This window comes from Melanerpes formicivorus, unplaced genomic scaffold, assembly GCF_026170545.1.
Source record: "Melanerpes formicivorus ecotype bairdi unplaced genomic scaffold, bMelFor1.0.p_v2 SCAF_3, whole genome shotgun sequence".
Taxonomy (NCBI): Eukaryota; Metazoa; Chordata; class Aves; order Piciformes; family Picidae; genus Melanerpes; species Melanerpes formicivorus.
Genome location: NW_027142355.1, coordinates 25,095,915 through 25,114,027, shown reverse-complemented (window position 1 = coordinate 25,114,027; position 18,113 = coordinate 25,095,915). Strand labels below are relative to the sequence as shown.

Here is an 18,113-nt window from a genome sequence, read left to right as displayed (position 1 = left end):
GGCAGTGGGTACAAAATGAAGCACAGGAGTTTTCATTTGAACTCAAGGAAAAAATTCTTTCCTTTGAGGGTACTGGAGTACAGGATCAGGCTGCCCAGAGACTCAAAATCTACTTGGACAAGTTCCTGTGCAACCTGATGTACTGTATCTGTGTTTTCAGGGGTGTTGGATTAGATGGGCTTACATATATCTAAAGTTTTAAGTATCTCACTGAGAAGGACATGTACCCACCCTCACTCTCACCCAGTCCTTGCTGTCAAGAAGCAAAGAAGATCTTGCAGTCAGGTGACGGAACAGACCTTGGATATTTCCTTGCAAAGACTCAGATGCATATTACTGTTGATTTCTTCTTGCTGTTGGCTCCCTGGTCCTGCTGGCATCACAGACAGACCTGATGTAAGCATTCCCTCCATCAGCTGGTGTAGCCAAGCCTGAGATAACAGCAGTGAGAAGCCAAGTACCTGCCACCATGTGAAGACAGGGCTGTTAGGTATTAACTATAAATCAAAGGCAAGACTTGGCTGTTGGGACAGGCTTTAACCCCAGTGAGTCTGTGGAATTGGTTTGGAGCCTATGTGGGACCCCCAAGTGTTTTTGTCATCTCAAACAGTGCCACTGAAAGGCAGTTGAGCACACAGTGCTCTGCACAGCTCTGGGGGAGCCACCCTCCCCGAGCCTGCCACCGTCTGGGTGAGGGGACAATGGGAGGCTTCTGGAGAGCACAGGGGATCAGGGAGACAGAGAAAGCCATACTTCTCCGCTCCACTCTGCCTGCTCCACACAGCCCCTCACTGCCTCTGTTCCCATCACTGCCTGCATTCTGGAGAGAAGCCATGTGGCATGGCCCAGCTTTGCATGGCCTGTGGCCCAGAGAAGGACCTGGGGGTTCTAACTGGCGGGCAACCAAATGTGAGCAAGCAGTCTGCCCAGGTGGCCAAGAAAGCCAATGGCATCCTGGCTTGTATCAGAAATGCTGTGTCCAGCAGGAGTATGGAGGTGATTGTCCACTTGTACTCAGCTCTGGTGAGGCCACCTCGAGTATTGTGTCCAGTTTTGGGCACCTCAATGCGGGAGAGATGTGGAGGTGCTGGAGCCAGTGCAGAGGAGGGCCCTGGTGAAGGGCATGGAGAATAAATTTCATATGGAGCAACTGAGGGAGCTGGGGCTGTTTAGTCTGGAAATGAGTAGGCTCAGGGGAGACCTCATTGCTGTCTACAACTACCTGAAAGGATGCTGTGGAGAGGCTGGTGCTGGTCTCTTCTCACAGGTAATTGGTGATAGAACAAGAGAGAATGGCCTCAAGCTACGACTGGGTAGGTTTAGACTGGACATTAGGAAAAAAAAAATCTCAGCAAGAGTGGTCAGGGATTGGAATGTGCTGCCCAGGGAGGTGGTTGAGTCACCAACCCTGGATGTGTTCAGAGGTCATTTGGATGTGGTGCTTGGGGATATGGTTTAGGGCTGAACATTGTAGAGTAAGGTTCTGGGTTGGACTTGGTGATGCTGAGGGTCTTTTCCAACCTGAATGTTTCTGTGATTCTGTGGTATGTGGCACATCCCTGCTCCACTGAGACTGCTCCTTGCAGTACATACACCAGAGCTGAGAAACTTGGAACTGCTCCTGTGACAATTCTGAGAGTTGAAGCCAGGGAAATGGTGATATCTTCAAAATATATTTTCCCCACTGCTTTTCCTTCCCATTTTCCTTTTGTTCCAGTCCAATCTAATAAACCCAGTTCATCAGCTGTTTGGCATAGTTTTGCCTTTATTTACTCCAAAGCAGTTATTTGAACCTTAGCATGAGCCCCCCACCCCCTGCTGACCAGGGTTGATGCAGGAGAACCAGGTGGTGACAGCTTGATGAGTTCTCTGGAAAAACGGCTCTGTTGTTTTGATTGGGATAGAAGATTTCACCAGGGTGAAAACAAGGAGGAGCCAGGGATGACTAATCCTTTAGAGAAGCTTTTCCCAAAATATGGATTAGGTTGGATTTGATTATCAGGGACTATTTCAGAGGCAAAAAGCTAAAGCAGATGTTTATTATGAGCACTGTTTGCACTGGTCTCCCAATATCTGATGCATCAGCCATTTGTGCAGTGCCAAAACGCTCTCTTTGGCTGGGCAATCAGATGAGGACAGGAAAGGAGGTCCTGTAATTTAAGCTTTAACCCTTCTGCTGAGTTTGGGAGTTTTTGGGGGGGTTCACCAAATCCTTGAGGGACTGAGCTAGCACCAGCCTTGCAAACCCATCCTCTCCAGGAGGTCTTGGATATGCTGATTATTTATTTGATAGGCTTAATCCTGGAGAATGCAAAGGCCTGCCAGAATCCTTTGCAAATCAGGCCCATTCTTTCGCACATCCTTCCTATTTCACTGGTGAATGTCACACTTGGCCATGGTGTCACGGCTGCAGATGAACCCTCTGGTTGCCAACACAGGCAACAGTGACAGGAGCAGACCACAGCCTGTCACTACCTGGCTCCCCCCTGCACATCAAGCCCAAGATGGAGAAGCAGCTGGTGAGCCATGAGAGGGCATTTACCCCCTGGGAGCTGCCAATCATTTTCAGATTAAGGTATTTTATTTATGTAGATCTCCTTATAAACCTGTGCTTTGCAGCTTTCCTGGGGCAGAGGGTTGGTGAGCAATATTCTCTCTTTGCAGGTGGGAACCTGTTGTGGTGATTTGAGGGCTGGAAGCCCTCTGCTGTGAGGACAGGCTGAGAGAGTTAGGATTAGGTTGTTAAACCTGGAGAAGAGAAGGCTCCAGGGAGACCTTCTGGTGGCCTCTCAGGACTTAAAGGAGGCCTGTAAGAAAAATGGGGACAGACTTTTTATCAGGGCCTGTTGTGGCAGGACAAGAAGCAATGGCTTCAAACTGGAAGAAGCTCAATTTGGATTAGACATGAGGAAGAAATTCTTCTGCAGGGGCTTAGAGCTCTATGTCCCTTTAAGGTCCTTTCCAGCACAAACCGTTCTGTGATTCTATGGACTGATGAACCGACTGACTCCAGTCCGGCATCTCAACCATAAGGTCCTCCTTCCCTTCCAAGTTACATGCAGATTGTGCTGTGAATTTTTGAGCTTAAACTAGATTTTTCAGAATTGGTGAGCCTCTTGTTAGATCTTCCCCTTGCTCCCAGCTGGTGTGGCAGCAGCAGTGTTGCGAGCAGAGTGAATTCATGTCCTCACCTTCGCTCTCATTCTGGAAAGTCGTTAACGTGAAATTGCCAAGCAGAGAAGCTCCAGAGAGTTTAACATGGCTACTTTATATTGCTGCTAGGAGTGTCTGGAATTGAAAATAAACCTGTGCTTGCAACTCCTGACCCTTTCATCATAAATCCAAACTTCCTTATGTGCTGAAGAGGATGACTGTATCTCTCTCTGTCTTTCTAAAGGCGTGTGTGCAGCTGACAGCCACAGCTGCACAGAAGCTGGGTAATGTTTATTTGTCGGGTTTTGCTTGCTGGCATGCTTTTTTTGTTTTGCTTTTTAGTAATAACCCAAATATGTTAAATGGAAATAGTTTTCAGGTGGTGTGTGGCTTGCTGGCCTTGTTCCTAGCCTTGGGGGATGCCTGTCCACATTGCAAATCTCAACTCGGTGACTGCTTCTCTGGCAGCCATGCAACAGCAAGCGAGTGAGGATTGTGGCTTTATCTGCCCTCTTACCACACTTTGAGTGTTCTGGAGGACAGGGTGCGCTGTGGTGGTCCTAGATCTCACCTGAACTGCATTATATAAGAGAAAGTGCTCATTTCACTCTGATGCTTGGATCATAGAATGGTTCAGGTTGGAAGACACATTTAAAGGTCACTATAAAGTCCAACATTCCTGCAGTGAGCAGGAACATCTTCAACTACATCAGGTAGCTCAGAGCCCCAAACAATCTGACCTGGAATGTTTCCAGGGTCTGGGAATCTACCATGTCTCTGGGCCAGTGTCTCAGCACCCTTTGTTCTATGTAGTCTAAATTTTCTTTCTTTTAGTTTAAAACCATTATCTCTTGTCCTTTCACTACACACCCTGCTAAAAGTCTGTCCCATCCTTCTTGTAAGTCCTTCCTTTAAGGGTGTGTCCTTCTGTAAATAACCTAAGGGAAATAAGGTGAAATAAATAGCTTTAAGTTTAGTTTTGTGTCTGTATGAGGGAAAACCATGACATCAGCCCCATTAAGGGTAGCTTTGAGCTCAGCTGGAGCTGGGCCCGGTCTGATGTAGGAACTAACCTGTGACAATTGGATTAATTAAGCCTCAGCAGGTTGGAGCTGTTTTGCAGTTTAGCTGCAGGTTCTTGTGATTAGTGTTGTGATTGCTGGGCCTATATCTGAGGGTCTGGTAGGAATATGAGAGCTTCTCCTGGCTGTAAGAGCTTTGGTGTGTGTGTAGTGACCGCAGACTGTAGATAGCACATCCTGGTTATTGAGAGACTAGGCTGCAGAGGACTTAGTGCTGTGTCCTTTCAACCATGCAGACTCAGACCTGCCTGGGAAGCAGACATAAGTGGCTGGTATTTCCTTGCCAAACAACAGAGGCAGCTCCTGCATGAGAGTTGAGGTCCTGAGTCATACAGGAAGGCATACTAGGTGATTCTATGGATCCTTTCTGGTCTGCAAGTGCTTCAGATGGAGTAGCTGGTTTTGGCAGAAGAGCATGTGGGAGGCTGTACTGAACTGAGGAGGATGCCTTGGACTGTGCCACTTCTGCTTGGCTATTATAGTTTCACTGATTGTTGGAGTAATTGCCTGCTGTTTGAGATGGAGGTTCATATGCTGCATTCTAGGTAAGATATCTGCTGGCACTGTTAAGTTTTTAATCTTGGTGGTGAAGAAAGCTGTTACCTGTTTCTAGTTTTCCTCTGAACCATAACAAAGCAGGACTTCCTTCCCATGATCTTCTTTCTGCCTTTTGTAGGAGATTGGGGAGTTTATTGGGCTTTATCTGAGATGATTATTGTCTCACCCTGGCAGGCCATAAGTTTGAGACTCCTACACAGTTTTATTATAACCTTGATATGTAGAAAACATTAATTTGAGAGCTTAAGAGTTTCTGGTCAAACTGGGCCTGTTTTCAAGAGCCGGGTTCTTCTAACATCCTACACCTATAGGGTATTTCAAGTTGTAAGGGATCTCAACAGTTCATGTAGTCCAGCCTCCTGTTTGAAGCATGATGCATCTTAATGTTACATGCTTAGGATGAGTGAATCATGTGGAGTCCTTTTGTTGCCTCTGTTGGAAGGTGCATTACAAGTTTGCATGGCTTGTTCTCTGACATACCTCCTTTCTGTTGATTATGGAGGTGGTTTACGTGACCAGTGCAAGCTACTGACAAAGGTTAAAGCTAAGTGAGATGGATCCCGCTCCAGGTGACGTAGGGAGGTGAAGTCATTAACAGAAGACTGCAACAGAAGACACTGCATCAGAACACCACCCTGCTCCTTTCATTAGCTTATCTCTGACAACATCTCATGTCTTGCAGAAAAATCTGAGTAGCATTCCTCCTTCAAAATACATTTGTACTTTCCGAGTGATCACACTGCAGCTTTTCCATCCTGACCTATGTCATGAAGCCTGGTGTGTCCTCATAATCCACAGAAACCCTCAGCTTTTGCAAGTCATGCTTTTAGCAGGGGGGTTCTGTCCTTCTGAAGTGTGGTTGCTAGCTTGGTGGTACCAGACCTCAGATGAATTTAGCCTTTGCTGTGGGATGCAGATTTATCTTGGACTTTGTGCTGGCATCATAAACTAGCCACATCCTGTCTGCTGGTTATGGAGGCTGTTGATCTGATCTGTAACTGCACTTTGAGCTGGTGTGTTAGCCCCAAAAGGGCAATCCACAAACATTAATGACTCTTGTAGGCCAGAGCTCAGGCTAGCTGTCCTCTACTAATGGCTATTTGACTTCCTCCTAGGTTGGATGTGTTTATAAATATATTTAGGATGCATTATTCTGCTATTCAGTAAAACCATCTGTAATTATTCCCTGTAGTTGCTGGGTGAGAATATAATGAATCCACTATCAGGATTTTACTGCTGGTGAACTCAAGTAAGGACTAGCACATGCTCTAGCCACACTTCCAGGAAGATGTGAGCTCAGGAGGAAAAAATAAATGGTCATGGTCCTTAATTACAGTTATCTGAAAACTGGATGACCTTCTTCTACAATTAATTATTGCCTTTCTAGGCCTTAGTCCAGCAGGTGGACTCTTAACTTCAAATCTGTTAGTGGTCTTGGTGAGGCTAATAAAGTTTAAATGATTTCGCACTTGTCTGCTCTGATATTTGGGGCTTCATCTTTTACATATTCTGTGGAGAGCTTCATACTGGCAACCTGGGTAAGCCTCACCTTCTATGAGCTTTTTTTTCCTTTGAGGGTGCTGAGAGCCCTGTAGGCTGCCCAGAGAGGTGGTGGAATCTCCCTCTCTGAAGAGTTTCTAAACCCTCTTGGACACATTCCTGTGCAGCCTGCTGAAGGTGGCCCTAGGGGTGAGGGTGACCCCATGAGGGTTGGACCTCTCCAGAGGTCTCTTTCAACCACCACGATTCTGTGATAACTAGACATGATGTGCCTAGGACAGGAATGGGGAATGTGTGTGGTCACCCTCTGTAGTGTTTAATCCTTAGCCTGATACTAAATGCAGATTTGGTCTGGGCTGACCATCTCCCTGCCAGACAATGCTTGGACATGTTTTAGGAGACTGTAATTTCCAAGATATAACATAAATGGTGCTACAGGATTTGGGGGTAGGAGAGGAGTGATTACCTAGTTCTCATGGATATGAGTCCTACTGTTGGGTCTCAGGGACAGAGGTTGAGCCAGGGTCTGTTTTATTTGCTAGTGCAGATTTAGTGGTTCTTATTCTGGATCCCATGGGAATAATATGCACACATTTTTGACAGACCTAGATACTTAAGACATTTTCAGCAGACTTTGTCTTTGATTGCTGGGTCCTGACTGGTAAAACTCACTGGTAAAGCAGTAGGAAAAAGGTCAAATGTAATATATTCTGCTGGGCTGTCATTCAAGAGAAGTTTCCAGTTCTCCTCCTGGCTCTAACTCATTATGCAACTTGGGACAAATTCTTTCCACCTCTATTTCTCCAGTCCTGCCTTCATCATTGATTTGTTAGCCCACATGAATTATGGGCATGTTATGCAATGGTGTCCCTGGATGGGTGGATTCTTCCCAAATGGCCTCATCTTCTTAACATTCTTCTTTTGTGTTTGCAGTTGTTAACAATTGATGACAATTTTTGTGGCCTGGATATGAATGCCCCCTTGGGAGTATCATCCATGGTGCGAGGGCTCCCTATTTTCACTGAGGATGGAGACAGAATGACATCTGTGATTGCTTACGTCTACAAGAATCACTCCCTGGCTTTTGTGGGCACTAAGAGTGGGAAGCTGAAGAAGGTAAGACTTAATCTGTTCCTCTAATTCAGGTTTTCATGTTCTTATGGAGATTTACTGTGTTGCATTGTTTGAGCATGGTGCATCACCTATTTTCAGGATAGAATATGTTTAGTTGGCAGAAAGTTTTGTTTCATCCTTCAGCTGATGTGAGAAAAGATAAAACGCTTAATCCACATTGTTCATCAGCAGTTGGATGTTTCTGAAGTCAGACTACAGACCCAGCCACAGACAGACTTGATGCAGTTTATATCCAACTGCTTTTTTTTTTTTTCTCCTTTTTTTCCTGTGTTCAAACCACAGAGCTGATCACAGGGCATCTGTGCATGCTGGGGAGAAAATGTTGGTGGTTGAAGTTTGTCATGAAACAGGATTCATCTTCTGGAGATCTTTCTTCAGAGCAATGTGACTAGACTGTGATTTCACCACGAGCCCAACATGGGATTAGAGGTTGCTTGTTTCGGTCAGGGCTGGGTGCTCATCCTGAAGGAAGAGAGTTTCCATCAAAAGAAGGCTCTGTCTTGACTGATAATGAACATTGTTTATGGCTGATGCAGCGAAAATCCAAATACAATCTAGAGTGTATTTATGTTCCTTGCTATACATTCTCACTGCAAGTATGCCCGTTGCATGGCTGTAGCTCTGAAGTTTGCCATCTAAGGTAATGGTAGAGAGGCTTAAGAGGTGGAAGCTGGGAATCATCTACCTGTGGTTTTCTCAAAACAGGAAGAGGTATTAGAAGTGACCACCTCATGCTAATGATGGGCATCACCTCTATTTCTACCCCCACTTACTAATCTGATAATGCTTCTCTGAATGTTCAGCCCAAGAATGTTGCAAAATATTATGCGTGCAAGGAGCCTGTGGCTTTGCTGTAATAATGGAGATGGGCGAGATGCTGGGAAGGGAGACTGGGCAGAGCCTTGTGGGGCTGGGTGTTGATATCACTGGATTCCTTTTGCAAATGAAAACTTCCAAGTTGGGGAGAGGAAGAAGGTGCTGATCCATTATGGCTTGTGTATAAGGTAGGCAGAGCAGATGGAGTAAGGAACGGAGTTTTTTGCTCATAGATGCTTGAGAAAGGTCTGAAATCTCTAGTTTTGTTCCTCTACCTGTATTTTCACTTAATTAGGGCTGTAAATTCAGATGTTATTGAGGTCTGCTAAGGGAACAGGATCCTGTCCACTGGAAAATGTCTCTGGCTTTTGTTTGACAGAGGAAAGGCTGCTGATGCTTTGGAAAAGAGAATATTTAGGTGTTTGGGTTTTTTTTTTAAACAATCTACTCAAACATGTGGAGAAAAAGCCAAATTATTTTTTTTAAGCAGTCATAATAAAAATAATCTCCTCCCCTGACTAATTAGGTTTTGCTTCCCTGTGGTATCGTAATAAACTGTTCAGTTCTTCAGCCGGTCTCTTTTGGAGGTGGGGAGAATGGGGTAGCTGAGATCTGAGTGGTAAATATTCAGAAGACCTAAACAGTTCAGAATGCTGCTTCCCTGCATGTACAAGTGTGTGCTTTTTTTATTAATGTTTTTTTTGGGCTTCAAGACAAACTCAGCCACAGGTCTGGCTTTGGCTTTGCCTTTGCAGGTCACATTGCAGAATTCAAGATCCGATTCCTTTTAATTAGGGGAAAATACACAAAGCTTTTAGCCCTCTGTGGAGTGTGGTTGAGAGCAGGGAAAGCCTTATAGGGTAAAGAATGAGAAGAGGGGAGCTGAATGGGCTGATGTAATTTGAGAAAGCTTCCTTTCATTCCCTTTTTCCTAATGTGCTGAATATTCTGCCAGTGGTAATTCCTGCTTTGGGTCTGTGTGTCAGAGCAGAGCTGTAAATCCAAGCTGAGATCTTCCTTGGTTCAATAAGTCTTCACTGGAGAGGGAGAATGCGGAATGGGGCTCCCCTGAGCACATGCAGTTGTTATGGACCACTTGATGCAGGCTCCTGGAAACCTTCAGTTCCTGAAGATTCAGTCCCATCCCTGGTATGACTTCTACAATCTACCCTCCTCCATACTCTGCTGACTTTCAGGGCTCCTGGGGGTATATGAGCTCAGGACACCAGCCTGTTTTCCCTTTTGAGTGCTACACAAGGCCAGTTTGGCACTTGGGATTTTCACCTGATGGTCCTTGTCCCCTGTCAAGACATCATGGGCCCTTTGAAGCTGTTTTGCCCCTTGGTTCATCAATCAGTTGCTTTTGAAGAGGAAGAATGGGAAGTACCTCACTGGTATTGCAACACCAGCATAATTCATTACATTAGCATGAAGTTTGATTTAAGTGGGGGGGGGAAAAGCCCATGGGTAATTTGGAATAAGCTTTATAGGAGATTAAACTCCATGTACCAGTGGACAAAGCCAGGACCTGCCTTTTTAATTGCATGCTGGGTCTTCCCATGCATGGTGTGTGCTGTTTTTCCCCTCCTGGTGCAGTGCAACTGCTTGGTCAAGGCACACTGAAGTACTTTAGATAGCATGAAGAGAGGAGTTATGAGATTATCTTCAAGGTAACAGAATCTACTTAGTTTCTGGAAGACTTGCTGAGAATAACTTGGCCTCAAGTTACATCAGGGGAGGTTTAGGTTGGATATTAGGAACAAATTCTTCACTGGAAGGGTTGACAAGCCCTGGAACAGGCTGCCCAGGGAAGTGTTGGAGTCCTTATCCCTGGAGGGATTTACAAGATATATAGATGTGGTGATGAGGGATGTGGTTTAGTGGTGACTTGGCAGTGCTGGATTAATGGTTGGACTTGATGATCTGAAAGAGCTCTTCCAACCAAAATTATTCTACAGTTCTAATTACGAGGCAGTTTGGGAAAAACTTTCCTTAATTTTTTTCCCCTGCAGTTTAAGTCTTTTTCTCTCTGTATTTTTATCCAGAAGTGGCAGACTGTGTATCAGGTCTTGATGTATTCAATCCGTGAATACTGCGCGAAGTACCCACAGTCATAGAGCAATATCTGTTAGTTGATACACAAATGTCACATGTCAAAGGAATTTATCCAGTGGCACACACAACTGAAATAAAATGTTGTGCATTACAGGAATATATCATTAAAATGAAAACTAGCAGCGTATCGGGAATCTGCCCGAGTAACCAAGACAACAAAGAGAAAGAAAAGGAAAAACCAAGACAGAGAGAGGGTAGGAAAAGAGTGACTGCAACAGAATGACAAGGTTAGCTCCAGCTATTTCACTGCCTTGGGCAAAATGCATTTTGCAACCCTCACTCATTCACACAGCTATATGTGCAAACCAACAGGGAGGCACTGAATAATGTGCTGCAGAAACGCCGGTTTGTCCGCGGCACAGCCTGGCCCAGCAAAACGACGATTGGAAAAGGAGAAAAACGCAGAGCTAGGGAAAAAGAAAATTACCCTGTCCAAATCTCAAGTACAGAAACCACTGTCCTTGGGTTAAAGGCCCGATGGGTGCTGGTGGTGTCTTGGGCATGGAGTGGATGTGGGTGCTAAGGGACATGGTATTACAGAATGGGGGTTGGGTTGGAAGAAACCTTAAAGATCACCTAGTCTGGTTTGACTTGAAGGTCTTAAAGGTCTTTTCCAACCAAAACAGTTCTATGATCCTATGACTACATCAAACAGCTAAACTAGACAAATCAGATAAGATGGAAACCAGTTCCTGATCACTTGTGGTCACTTAAGATTCTGTGTTAATTTAAAATAGAAATATTTTGCCTTGAAGTTCTTTGGTCAGATTCCAATATCTGTAATTACCTTCTGGCTGGGCAGCCCATGGTCTTGCCCTGTGCCTTCATTACAGAATGACCTCCCACATATCATGGGAAGTACTTTGAACAAAACCTGTGGCTGGAAGTCAGTTGTCACCCTGTGACTTTTTAGTGATTGTTTTCAGGAGATATGAAAGTTTTCCTGGAGTTTAGCAAAGGTCTGGTTTGTTTCTCTACAAACAGCACAATAAACCATCAGGATTCAACCCTCTGTTGTGAGGATACGCTGAGAGAGTTGGCATTGTTCAGTCTGGAGAGGAGAGGACTCCCAGGGACCTTCTTGTGGCCATGCAGTACTTAAGGGGAGGTCTGTGGGAAAGCTGGGGAGTGAATTGATCAGGTAATACTATGGCAGGATGAGGGGTGATGATTTTTAAACTGAGAGAGATTTAGATGAGATGGAAGGAAGAATTTTATTATGCTGAGGGTGGTGAAACAGTGACCCTGTTTTCTCAGAGAGGTGGTAGATGTCTCTGGACCCACTGCAGATCAGGTTGTTTAGGGCTCTGAGCAGCCTGACCCAGTTGGAGATGTTCCCTCTCACTACAGGGATGTTGGACTAGATGATCTTCAGTAGTCTTTCGATCCGAATCAGTCTATGATCAGGCTAGGAACAGGTGTTATTGAGTATGCTTTCTACAAACCATTTTGCAGTAAAACAGCCAGGTGCTGAAATCCGCTGGTTTCCTTTGCACAATCATTACATGCTTTGCTCTTGAGTTTGGTGACACGAGAGAGATGGAAATATACCCATGGAGATGCTTTGCACAGTTCTGTATGCTGCTGGATTATTTTTTTTTCTAGTGTGTCCAGTCAAATTACGTGACACTAATACCTGTCATCACTAAGGGAGCACAGCAGTCTTCTGTATTCTTTGTGCTCCCTTCCCTAGGCATTTAACTTATGGGTCATTGCTCTTGTGCAGATAGTTTCCAGTCAAAGAAATATAACTATTATTCTGTGTGTCAATGCAGGTGTAAAGGGCAATTTGAGTTTACAAATGTCAACCTGGTAACAGCCTGAGGAATCACACTTTTAACCACAAAAAAACCCCACGAGCACCAAACACCTCTTTTGCATTTAGAAATGTTTATTTGAAAATGAAGTTGTAGCAGATTGTGTTCATTTGAAATCTCCCCACAAGAAAGAAGTAAATTTTTTTTTATTCCATCCAAATATTTCACTCAAAGTCTTTTCAATATTAAATTCCTTGCAGAGATAGAAATTTGGCTTTCAACTCAGTTCTCTTGCTCTGGCCTGTATTTCATTTTTCATAAAACCCCATCAGTTTGAGGTCTTTGAAGGGCTTTTTAGGTTTGGACTGCCATTGGGGATGAAGGTTTTCATTCGGATCACTCAGCTCTGGCCAGCACTGCCCATCAGGTATCACTCCTACTCAGCAGGACAGTCTCAATATTGACCAGTTTCATGAACCACCCTCTGGATTACCCTGAACCCTTGAGGAAACTGATTTCTTTGGATCCAGACACGATAAGGGAGTGTTTTAGATCTCTGAGCTTGGATTTGCAATTCTCATTTTGGCCCACCTTACAGTGATGCTAAGGAAAGCTGGCTTTCTCAGGCAGATAATTGGATTGGAAAGAATGTGCAGGTCTGAGAGCTTGCTGGTTTCTGGCCATGCAGCTGTGGATACTCTGTCCCATCAGCCAGCTGACAACTCTTCTGGATGCATGCTACAGTACTGTTCACAACCCACTTGCCTTGAAAAGGAAGTGGGAACCACTGGCAGCTATTGAATGAGTCAGCTTGGAGAGGATTCACCCTGGTTTATGGGAGGTTCATAATCTTGAGTACTATCTTGAGTTTTGGGGCTTTCACTACAAGGAAGGCATTGAGGTGCTGGAGTGGGTTTAGAGAAGGGTAACAAAGCTGATGGGTCTGGAGAATAGGTCTTATGAGGAGTGGCTGAGGGAACTAGGGTGGTTTAGTCTGGAGAAAAAGAGACTGAGGGGAGACCTTTTCACTCTCTACAAATACCTGGAAGGAGATTGTAGCAAGGTGGATGTTGGTCTCCCCTCTCTAGTAACAGGTGATAGGATGAGATGAAATGCCCCCAAATTGTACCAGAGATTTAGATTGAATATTGGAAGAAATTTCTTTGCTGAAAGGGTTCTCAAACACTGAAACAGGCTTCTCATGGAGGTGATTGAATCCCTATCCCTGGAGGTGTTTCAAAGACTTGGATGTGGTGTTGAGGGACATAGTTTAGCACCAGACTTTTTGAGTTAGATAATGACTGGACTGGATAATTGTAAAGGGTCATTTCCAACCAAAATGTTTCTCTGAATCTATGATGAGGACTTCTTCAGTTGGATAAACCTGCAGGGTAACCCTGAAGGACATCCAAACCTACAGTTCTGTTATCATTGCTGATTGCTATGATGGATCCTCTTGCTACAGTCATTGCTGCCTCACACAGGGGACGAGATCCCATTTATCAGGAGAAAGCAGCTGAATCCTGGTGGTACTGGCAACATATCGGGCCCTTCCGCAAAGCTGGATAGCTCTCAAGTGCCATGAGTGGGTAACAGAGGAACAAAATGGAGTCTTTCTTGCAAAAACCTTTGAATAAAAGGGTGCAAGAGATGGGTGGAAACACAGAGGCAAGAGAGCTCTGGGTAAGTTGCTGATAACATGATGTACCCACACAGAGAGGAGTATTTTCCTTTTCTTCTCCAACACCTCACCATCCACGGAGCTGGCGCTCAGGAAAACCCTGGGTTTGCCATGCACAGGTTTGCAGTCTTGTGATAACTGCAGGCAAAGACACAGATGCTCACTGTTTCTCCAGGCATGGGGGTTTCTGAACATGCATGAAACAAGAAAACCTGCTTGGTTTTGATATTCTTTAGAGGACATTTTACTGCTGACAGCTCTGTGAGAATATCAGCAGGGAAACTCTGATTCCTTCTCCTTCCCTCTGATGCTCTGAAAGAGTCAGGGAGTTTACATTTTTAAATTTTTTCAGTTTTATTTCCCCAACTGCTTGGCAAGTGGACTTGAGTGTTCTGTGAAAACATGCCACAGAGGGGCTGGCTCCTGCTGGGAAGTTGGTTTCTGCAAGAGGGGCTTGTTCACCCTGGCCTTTCCTCACGGCTTCCTGAATCAGCAGGAGTCCAAGTGCTTCACTTGCTCGTGATGAAGCGATGCTGGTTCCCCTCAGTGTTTGACGTCTTGGCAGGCTGCAGCTGTCTGTGTCCTAGACTAATACACAGTTCCTCTTTGAGAGGTTGTTGTCTACTTAGATGTCTAAAAAATAGTTTTCTGTCCGTTTCTGGCTTTTGGGAAGCTGTGATATTTGGTAGCTGTGGTGTACCTGGCACTTGATACTCATATTTGGTGTACTATCAGGCAGCCCTGAAGGATGTGGTGATGGGAGTCTGTGTGGATGTTGGGCGATGACACTCATTTGCACATAGTCATGGCTGGTTCAACATGACTTTAGTGTTGTGTGATCAGATACTCTCTCCATGGATGAAATCAATGATGCAGGATTTGTACATCCTGGTTGTAGGCTGCCATGCTGTCTCTCTTCCCCTGCTGCTCTGAGGCCTTCTGGTTGGTGGGGACCTTTCTGCTGCACTTCAACTTCCAGTAGTGAGAGGTCAAATTGAGTGGGAAGCAGATTCCCCAATGCCTTTGTTCATCTCAGAGTGGCAGTTAGTTGGGAGTATCTAGATGAACAGAGGGGCCATCCAAAAGGATCTAGACAGGATGGAGCAATGAGATTGACAAGAACTGATTTAAAAGGTGTGAGGTCCTGCAACTAGAAAAGTGTGACCTCTTGCAACCATTCAGGCTGCAGAATGGATAGGGAGCAACTCTTCTGAAAAGGACTTGGGGATCTTGGTAGATGGCAAGTTGCACATGAGCCATCGGTGTGCCTCCACAGCATAAGTGGCCAACAGCATGTTCAATTATACAAATTACTAGTAGACTGAGGGGAAGGTGATGATCTTGAACTTAATTACTAGACCACATTTAGATACTCTCCCTGTACTTAGACCTCAGTACAAAAGAAAAGAAAAACATTGATTGACCAGAGCAAATACCTCCTGTTGATCAACCTGCCCTGAGTGGAGGGAATGAGAGATGAGAGGATGAGAGTTCATTTTCTCTGGGGAAGAGAAAACTTGGAGGGACCTAGCAGCAGCATTCCCATGTCTATAAGGAGGTTGTTGAGAAGACAGAGACAGGTTTTTCACATTAATGAGTGGTGGGAGGGTATGAGACAGCAGGCATATGTTGACATAAGAGCACTTCTAACTGGATCTAAGGAAAAACCTTTTCCCATGAAGACTGGCAAGCATTGAAGGAGGTTGTCCATGGAAATGGTGCAGTTCCTGGTTCTGGAGATTTTTCAAGGCCTGAATGCACAAAACAAACTGGTCTTATCTCATAGCTGACCCTGCTTTGACCAACAGGTTGGACTGGAAACCTTCTGAGAGTCCTTACAGCCAGGTTAGCCTGTGGTCTGTTCTTTGCCACCAATCCCGAGCTCTAAACTACATCAGAGGACCTTTGTCTAGACTCTGCTGCTGACCTGGTGCAGCTGATGCATGTTTTGGACATCCACCAATTGCTCTTTCACTGCAGGCTGATGCTTCACCTCTTTCACCCCTCATCTCCATGGCTTGGGAACTTGCAGCTACAGCTTGCCACCTCCACACACTGCAGTTAGCTTGTTGCAGTATTTGACTGCAGGAGGAAAATTCCCTTTTTCCCTGCTAGAAAGTTGCTGTTCCCAGCAAGAGACTGAGCCTGGGTGGTGGCTTTTTTTCATGATTTTTTTTTAGAGAGCAATTAATTTTCTGTGTCTCTCCCTCAAGTCCCCTTCTCTGCTTTCTGACTACTCAGCAATCTGCCGGACGTACAGGCTTTGGCTGAACTGTGCTTTTGCTGGGTGCCTTGCATACATGCAGTGAGTGCCACTCTATTTTTGGAGGTTCTGCTGTAACAGTGCCTCTGAGACTTGTCAGAGATGGCATCTTGTGACTGTGCAATGAGATTTGCAAATGACCATCTAATCCCTCCAGATGCAATCTGTACTTCAAAGTCCTGAGGTGCTTGCTGTCTGCTGCCATGCATTCTGCATCAGTGCTGCTCTACCATGCTGTGCTATTTTGGGCTGGGATAGAGTTTATTTTCTTCCCAGTAGCTGGGATGGAGCTAAGTTTTGTGTTTGTGCTGGAAACAGTGTTGATAACAGGTTTCTTTTACTGCTGAGTAGCACTTACACAGAGGCAAGAGCTTTCCTGCTCTTCAAATCACCCCACCAGCGAGTAGCCTGGAGATGCACAAGATGTTGGGACTGGATAGCTTGGAGAAGCCTCTTCTCAAACTGCAGAGGAGAATGTTCTGGGGAGACCTTATAGTGGCCTTTCAGTACCTGAAAAGGACCTGCAAGAAAGTTGTGGAGGGACTTGTTACATGCACTTGTAGTGATAGAATGAGGGGGAATGGATTTAAGCTGGAAGAAGGGAGATTTAAAATGGATACAAGGAAGAAGTTCTTAACAGTGAGGGTGGTGAGACACTGGAACAGGTTGCCTAGGGAGGTTGTGGATGCCCCTTCACTGGAGGTCTTGAAGGCCCAGTTGGACACAGCCTTGACCAACCTGGTCTAGTGGAAGGTGTCCCTGCTTATGGCAAAAGGGAGAACTAGGTGTTTAAGGTCCTTTCCAACCCAAAGCATGCTATGATTCTATGGTAGCTGACCAAAAGGATATTCCAGAGCACATGACAACAGGCTTAGTATACAAAGATGAGGGAAGAAGGAATTGTTATAACATTTGTCTTCCCAAGTCACCATTATGTGATGGAACCTAGCTATCTTAGGGATGGCTGAGGACCTGATGATGATGGGAAGTAGTGAATTAATTCCTCATTGTGCTTTGTTTACATGCTCTGAATTTTTTATTATTATTTTTCCCCCCTATTAAACTGTCTTTAACTCATCCCACCAGGGCAGAGTGAACAAGCAACTGTGTGGGTCTCAGTTGCCTGTTGGGGTTAAATGATGATGTGTGTTTATTGCTGACTCCAGGAGAAATAACAGACTCCACTGGACCCACTGCAGCTGGGAAGGCAGCAGATTGCACCATCATCTCTTCAAACCCTTCTTTTAAGAAGCTGTAGGTTGAATTTGACAGGTTTCTAGTCCCTAAGCAGCTGAGATGGATATCTCCACAGTGGGCTGAAGATGCATGCTGTGACAACAGGGGTATGTCTGTGACAAAAGCAGACACAAAGGGACAGATAACAATGCCCTGCTGTTGAGGAAATTCATGGGCCCTGCAGCCTCTCCATGGACAGTTTGCAGTGATGTTGATTGTCACTTGTCACAGCAGGTGATTTTTCTGCATGGTGCCAGTAGGTCTCTGCAAGACATGCAGTATTCAAGCTACAATACCTGGCATGGCTGTGCTGTTGATGGAAACCATACAGGGGTAGGATACAAAGAAAAGCAGGTGTGTCCCTTTATCCTCTTGGCCCATCTGCTTCTTTTTGTTGTCATTATGTTCCCTGAGAAGCAGTCTAGACAGGATAGGTGATCATCTTTGGCATTTGCCTGCTACTTTTGCTCTCCAGAGTGAAAAAGAGAGTTAAATAACTCTCCCTAATGCCCGGATGGATGCCCAGCCAAAATGGCTCTTGTCATTCCTTCCTCCACTCTATCCCCTTCCCTTTTGACTGGGATAATGACTTTTCAGGGAGCCCTTGAAGTGCCTCATGCATCTGCCTTTGATTTGCATGCCTCTTGCCTGCTGACCTTCCTTACAGGAAGTCAGCTTAAGTGCGGTTCTCCTAATTAGTTTTGCTTTAATTCAATCTTTTGAAATAATTTTATCAAAAAGAGGAAACCTTCTACTCACTCCCTCATTTTATCAGCTTGTTTTCATGCATGGTCTCTGGGTTTATTTCTCTATTTCCC

General features: G+C 45.1%; 1 protein-coding gene across 4 annotated transcripts in view; it reads left to right on the top strand.

The window, feature by feature from the left end:
* The window catches only part of PLXNA4 (plexin A4), a 553,704-nt gene that overhangs the window by 56,649 nt on the left and 478,942 nt on the right, over positions 1–18,113 (top strand). For all 4 annotated transcript variants that reach the window (XM_068169025.1, XM_068169035.1, XM_068169040.1 and 1 more), the window contains one exon: positions 7,227–7,409. In XM_068169025.1, coding sequence (XP_068025126.1) covers positions 7,227–7,409 — 183 coding nt within the window. The remainder of the gene's footprint in view (positions 1–7,226; positions 7,410–18,113) is intronic.